This window comes from Poecilia formosa, unplaced genomic scaffold (assembly GCF_000485575.1).
Source record: "Poecilia formosa unplaced genomic scaffold, Poecilia_formosa-5.1.2 Scaffold696, whole genome shotgun sequence".
Lineage (NCBI taxonomy): Eukaryota > Metazoa > Chordata > Actinopteri > Cyprinodontiformes > Poeciliidae > Poecilia > Poecilia formosa.
This window is the reverse complement of record NW_006800635.1, coordinates 135,580-143,141: the sequence shown is the minus strand read 5'-3', so window position 1 is coordinate 143,141 and position 7,562 is coordinate 135,580. Positions and strand designations below refer to the sequence as shown.

The window sequence follows — 7,562 nt, the reverse complement described above, 5'->3', positions numbered from 1 at the left end:
TCCAGAAAATTGCAAAAATTGGAGTTGCCTTTGATTCATGAAAGCTGGAACATTAATTTACATATTTGATGTATGGTTTACATTGTAAAAAAGTCTGTAAATTTCACAGTAAAAAATTGTAAAATACAACAGTTTCTGACCATAAAATCCAAAACATTTTACCATACAAAATACACTGAATCACCGTCAGTCAACACTGCAGAATTGGGTGTGCTGTGGTAGTGCAGGGGCTAAGCACAACCCACATATGGAGGCCTTAGTCCTCAATGCAGCTGTCGCAGGTTCAATTCCCGACCTTTGCTGCATGTCTTCCCCCTTCTCTCATTACCCACTTTCCTGTCAATTAACTATCAAATAAAGGGCACAAGGCCCAAAAAAAAAAAAAAACACTGCAAAATAAGTCTGTAAATTCATGGTAAAATAGTTTTGGTTACTGTAATATAAAAAGCACTTAATTACTGTAGAAAATACACGGAATTACAATAACGCCATAAACATATATTGCAGGTGATTTTGAAATGTAGAAAACAGAGAAATCTATTGTAAAAATCTAAATAATTGTAAAATTCATAAAAGAAATATTGTAATATTGCCTGCAGCTAATTACCTTAAAATTAATGGAATTAATCAGCCAAAATTAAAAATTTTGCTGATGTGTTTTTTTAAAGGTTTTGTTGGCTCCAGTGGCCTTTATATGAAAGTAGTTTGACAGGAAAGAGGATTATGAGAGAGGGGGAAGACATGTGGCAAATGTTGCCAGGCTGCAAATTGAACCTGCAACCACCAGCATGAGGACTAAGGCCTCAATAAATGGGTTGTGCTTCACCCCTGCGCCACCACAGCAACCCTTACTAATGTTTATATCTATGATGTAAAACCATAAATCAGACTGCAAAAGTAATTTACATAGATTAGAATGCTGGTGTGATACTTTGGTTTGTTTTTTTAATAATTAAATCTATAATGACTTTGATATATTAAACTGAAATCTCAAAAGAAGACCAGGTATCAAACTGGCGATCCACCGATTGCGGGGCAAACTCCTACAACCGACACCACCATCATTATGAGAGAGTTTGATTAAAGGATGTATTTGGGATTATTTAATTGTAGGCCGACCATAGATTTGTCATACATTTAGAGAACTGTGTGGTAGGCCCTGCTGCTTGCACAAAGGTGAAGTTGGGTAAAGGGCGAGTCCACCTAATTTTTCACTACCATCAGCATCTTTAATTTACCAAAAGAATATGGTCAATTTTCTTTTGGCCATATTTGGCCTATGTTGTCAACATAGTTGACTTTAGCTTTACCTGCTGGTGAAGCAAATTCACCAGCAGGTGAATTCATGGTTTAATGAATTCACCAAATTCATTAAACCATGCAGTGTGAACATTAACTAAGAGGACTGGGATTCCTTTATGCTGAAAGAGTTTTCCCAAATCCGACCCCAGCAGTAAATGTTGTGTGAGTCACAGGAAGTGTAACATATTCTGAATCCAGAGTGAGGGGGAACTAACTTTCATCTCCTAAAAGCTCATCCACACATTTTATGTCTGTCACAATAAATTCCCAGTGAGCTGAATTTGTCATCAAATCAAAACGTCGCTCTTCGTGCAACTTTTCACGTTAAACAGCTGTGGTGTAAAAGTTGATGTGTGTCATAGTTATGCATTAGACAATAATCTCTGTGCTTGTATCAATTAGTCCTTTCAAAGCGATGGAGTCTGTGTTTTTACTGAACTGAGGAAGCAACAGAGCACCTCCAGCTAACTGTTGTCAGAATGCTCAAGCTGTCTTCCTGGGTGCAAATGACGAACGTGAACGTGGAAGTGACAGTTAAGATGACTGAACGACGTTTTTTAGGGTGCAAAAAGAGATGCTGTAAGAGCTGTGCATGGCTCAGCTATTACTCTTTTGCATAAATTAAAACACATTTCTAAGTGTAGCTTCAAACAGGTGACACTGACTGGTACAACTGAACAAAAATTGCAAGAGAGAAAAGAGAGGGAGGAAGAAGTATAAAATAGTAAAAGATATATAAGGAAAGATTAAAATGAAGACAGTGAATGAATGGAACACCCACAAAACAATGAGAAGGAGCTCCAAATAGAGGGAAGACAAATATGGTAAAGAATGAAGTGGCAACAAAAGAAGAGGCACAGGTACAAAAGAGCAGAGAGGAAGGGAAGAAAAGTGAAGAAAGAGAGGTAATGAGGGGGACAGTGAAGAGAAGAACGACTACAACGCTCATTAAAGAAGAGAAGAGCTCCATTAACCAGCAAACTGTCCGTGTGTGTGTGAATGTATGTGTGCACGTGTTGGAATTGGATTTGTGTGTGAGTGTGTGCACAGCAGTGGCTGCGGGGCAGCTGTCTGTACCTCATAAGTATAATGATGGCACATAAAGTAACTTCATGGCTTTAGTCTCTCACAAACACACACACACACACACACACACACACACNGGGCCGCTTGAGGCTCCGCGGAGCTTTAATTAAAGTTCTATCCATGTTTTAATGTTGTAGAGATCAGTCGTTTTGCAAATAGTTCAAAGTTTAAACTGGCATGTTGTTCATCTTTTATCTGCTCATTTATTTAACAACTACAAAATGGCACAGAACAAGAATATTTTTCCACTCTGATTGGCTGCTGTTAGGCCTACCAATTTTAATTTGAATGTTCATTGCATTTTTCGTAGACACCTGTGAAAATAATTTCTACTCACATGGCTTTTTTGTTCTCTGGGAAATTATTTTGATGATAAATACAGAAACAAGGATAAAAATCAAAACATCTACAATAGTGATAGTAATATTAATAATAAAATAATAGTCAGTGCAAAGTAGCCTTCAAATTCTTTGGTGGGGGGGCGGTGAGGACCTGGCCCAAAAAAGGTTGAGAAACACTGATTTATAAGCTTATTAATTACAAGTGTATTGTCTGTTAGTAAACAGATAACATCATTAGGACCAAGGAACAAAAACTGTAGATAATTTTAAAGGTAACAAAACAATTCACCATGTTGTGACCGACTCTTGAAGCATGGTTGTGTAGTGAGTATGACATTTTATTTTATTTATTTATTTTAGGTAAAGTGTACCAATAGCAAACTTATTCAATGTTATTATAAGTTGGGCTAGGTGTCAGAAGATGTAAGTAAGTCTCCGTCAGAGGGGGTACTTGAGGGGAAAAAAAAACATAAATTCACTGATTGAATTGTTGGCTGATTGCCAGCATATATTTGAATTCGTGCAACAAAAATTTAAAGAAAAGAAAAAACTATATAAAACCTGAATGACCATTCAGTTTGATTAATATTTACACAGAGCATCATTCAATAAATCGATAGAAATCCAAGTGCTCACATCAAAACATCAAATCTCAATAAATAATACAAATTGTGTTAAATATTTTAATACAGGCTTATGGTTCACATTGATCATTTATAAGTTTTAGTAATGGAACCTTCAACAACTACAGGTGTAATGAAGCTTCGGCACAAATTCAATCTGGAAGACTCTTAGCCTCACCTGCCTCATTAATCAGCGCCTCCGTCTCATCACCCTGGACCTATCGGCGCTGGATCAAGTCACGCCATGGCCAATCATTGATCAAGCTCCAGCTGATAAGGACCATCATCAACGGCCTCCTCCGCTTACCAGCTGCGATCAATCTGTTCAGTCACTCGCCACAGCGTCTCAGCCAGCAATCTCACCAGGTCCTTTTCTTCGTGATTTCCCATCTTTCCACCCGTGATCCTGCCGTCATAAGGGCCGCTTAACCGCATGCTCGGCCCCTTCCCCTCAATCGCAAGAGAATTTATCCTGGCCCTGGCCCCGGCCTCAATCTCTTCAAGCAGCTCTCTCGCTGCTCTCTCACCTGACTGGAATTCACCGTTTCCTGCTCCTTCGCCACCTACTCCAGGATCCATCTCGGCAAACGGACACTTAATCCCACCATTAACATCCCCAGGCCGTCCTTTTTCATGTCAGGCCCTGGCACGAGCCGATCACGTCACCGTTCTCTCCCAGCTCATCGTCCATCTTCTCTCCATTTCACTAACGCCTTCCCACCGGTTCCCCGCTCTGAATCAGCTACGTCAACAGCTTCTCTCCTTCCGCATGGCTACTGTCAGCCCGTTCATCAGCACCTCCCCTCGGATCTCTCACGCTACCCCGCCTCGGGCTGTCGGGGTAAGACGTAACATTCACATGTCTCATTCATGTTTTCGCAATGCTATGAAGCGCAGGCATTTTTGTCAATCCCCTTCCCGAATTCACAGGCCCTATTCGCATGCTTCTATTGCTACAGGGCTTTTAACAGAATTTAACCGAACCGAAATTTTTCCCAGATACATGACGCATTGTGGCTGATCGCTGTTTCATGTCGCTTCCCCACTTCCCATATCTGTGTCCTCTGTCACTTTTCACGGTTAAAACTGTCTAATTTGTTGTCTTCCGAGCCGCCTACAACTGCCATGAACCCTGAGACGCTCGTGCTGGGTTTTCACCTGTGCAGGCGACAGTCCTGCTGCTCCTGTACTGAGCTCGCAGGAGCTGCATAAATTACAGCAGTAAAACTGAAAGACTTTGCACAGTTTTTCTCCCAAACTAACCGACTGAGTGGAGTAATGTTGTTGGAAGCAGGGATGTTGGCTAAGTGTTGACTAGCTAATATCAATTTGGAACCTAAGCTTGTTAACAAGTAGCCTGTCTAGATATGTCTGATGTTTATGTTCAGCTTCATAGATTCATTTTGCCCCCCAATATAAGTAGATGCACCCTCCCTCTCCACACCCTCCCCCCATTAAACTCGTCCGCAGCCGGGATTGTCTAAGTTGCATCTCTCGTCCAAGATCGTCCGAAAGCTGATCGTTATTATTTCCCAAGCCATCCTGTCACTTCCAGGTCTATGCAGCCTACTCTCTAGCTCACCTAGGTTCCACACTCGAACGCGTTTGTTCCAGTCTCACTTTGCCATTAGCAGTCATTCTTGTGGGCCCATCAGCAACAGGCAATCAGCAATTACAGCGTTCTGAAGCACACGGCCCATCCGGAGGAACCGAACCTCCAATTTCATTGCCCGGGTCCAATGAAGTTAATTCGCATGGCACGTTTTAACAAGTTCAAGCCTTTAAAAAAAATAAAAACTTCTACATATCTGCTCCAGCTTCAGCCTTCATTTCAGCAGGTCAAGTCCCCAGCGTTTTACAAATCCGTTCCTTGCCATAACCTGTTCCCTGAAAGGGCATTTCTGTAAGCGATCCCATGTCACCTCCACCCATCTGTCTCATGACATCAACCGACTCCAATCATGTTAGTATCTCTGCTCATTTCAGCCCTGGTCATTCTAACATCCTTGCTGATAAGCCATCCCCCTCAGCCTTCATCCAGCCCAGTCCCACTATTGATCACAGTCACCCACTTCAAATCTCAATTTCATGTCTCACATTGAAATTTATTGCCTATAATTGCTTAGTCTTTCATTCTCATTCGAGTTCAAACTTTTATTCTTTATGCTTGTCTATCATTTCAAGCCCCCATGTCCTTGTGTAATGGATAGTGAACCATTTAAATTAAGTTACCTAAATTATTCAAGTTTGTAGACTATTTATTGTAAATTATTTAAAGGATGTTGCAGATTGTTTAATGATATTTGTCTGTTTTGATTACCACTGTTGGTGGTTTGTATTTTGTTTTGTTTAATTGTATTTGCACTTTGTAAAGTTTTTTTTTTTTGTTTTTTTTTTTTTTTGTTATGTACCTCACGGGCTGCCATAGCTAAATGAGGGCAGGCCCTATAAAAGCTGGCAAATCATTGTATCAATGAATGACTTCAACAAACTGTCAGAGATGTGCTTGGCACTGTTAACACTTAGTGTTCCCCGGTGAAAGCAGCGAGGTACGTTTTATTTTGTTGTTTGTGTTGTAAGTTTATGTTTATATTCTAATATTTGTATCTGTTTAGTTTTCACTGTGACTATGGTGACTGAGATGGGTGTGGTGACTGTCTGATGATCCACATCAAAGAAAATAAACAAACCTTAAAAATCACCGTCGAGGCCGCGCAGATTAATTCAAGTGCTGGGGTGCTGCTACACCTTGCAACCTTGAAGCTAGAATCTATATATGTCATCATCCAGCCTTTAGATTTCAGTCTTCCTGGTATCCCTTCAGCATCACACTAATAGCTTCGTCATTTCATCCTCAGCATCCTCTCCATATAATTATTCATATCTCTTCTGTGTTCGCACCTTCCTTCAGTGGCAGTAGCACTGCGCAATTACTGGTGGTGGTTGGTCAACCTCAACCAAAGCCCATGCGCTTTTCCAGAAAATGTTATACGAACCATCCCATTTTTGTCCTTCACTCCTTATAAATTATTGTGGTGACATACAGAGCATTCATGGTCAGGCTCCTGCTCATCTTTGTCAGTTTTTAATTAAATGTTGTGCTGCCCGTGGTCTCCGCTCCCAAAGCCAGAATCTTTTGGTTGTTCCACGAACATGGTTAAAACTAAAGGGGACCGGGCCTTTCAGTCAGTGGCCTTCAGGCTGTGGATCAGTTTGCCATTACAGCTCTGTTTTGCTGACTGCAGACGTTTTTAAAAAAGCAACTAATTTTTTTTTTATTTTCCCAGGCTGGCCTTCATCTACCAGCACCTCATCATTTAACGCCCTACTCATCCCCAGCTGACCTTCACCTACCAGCATCGTGAGTGACGCCATAAGTCCACCTCAACGATGCAGCAGCAGACATGGGGGATAAACAGAGATCACATATGGATAAAGAACTGAGTTAATGGAGTGTGCTCACCAGTTCAACTTTGGATTTATTCTAAAAAGGACTCTGCCTTGTCAAGATGGGACCTTGTCCATGTTTACTAGAGTTTCCTGCTGCCAAGACCAACTCAGCATCTGGGGTCGAGTGGAACTGCATCCCAAAGCCTCTCTTTTAGCTCAATGACACAGTATAGAGACCGGAGGGAAGTAAATTCTAAATTTCTTACTTACATTAATCTTTTAATTTTTTGATTGAAGAAGCTGTATGTCATTTTCCCCTGCTAATGCTTGCTAATAAAATATTAAAATCTAAATTGATTTTGTGGACAGTTAAATTAATCAAGTCACTCGAAAACTGATTCTTCAGGTTAACATAAAATTAATGTTCATGATCCTAGTAAACAAGGGGGCTTCAGACGTTTCTTTAGTTATGATAAATAATGACCCTGGGACTCAGTCCGAGTCTCTAAAATTATCTAAGCTGTAACAAGTGCACATTATTAATAGAGAAAGAGCTACCGTTAACAGGTGTGGTTTATGCTGTCGGGCACCGGCGGGCTACTCCGATGTCTGATTCATGATCTGTAGCGGGTCATAACGTCTGGATCTGAGGGTAGTTAGAGCTTAGACGCATCTTTCTCGTGCCCAGCTTAAACAAAATGTCCTCTACATTTGTATCTGTGGTAATACTCAGGAATTAGAGGCTTTTCGGACCCGTTAGTTGGAGAGCTGGTCAGTAGTCAGTCCGCTGGAGTTTGAGAGGTGTTAGGGGCGTGGCTGA

At 40.9% G+C, this 7,562-nt stretch overlaps 1 protein-coding gene across 1 annotated transcript in view; it reads right to left on the bottom strand.

The window, feature by feature from the left end:
- The window catches only part of LOC103130923 (uncharacterized), a 39,001-nt gene extending 35,070 nt beyond the window's left edge, over window positions 1–3,931 (bottom strand). Inside the window, exon 1 of the mRNA XM_016666291.1 lies at window positions 3,716–3,931. Coding sequence (XP_016521777.1) covers window positions 3,716–3,931 — 216 coding nt within the window. The remainder of the gene's footprint in view (window positions 1–3,715) is intronic.
- Between the last annotated feature and the right edge of the window lie 3,631 nt (window positions 3,932–7,562).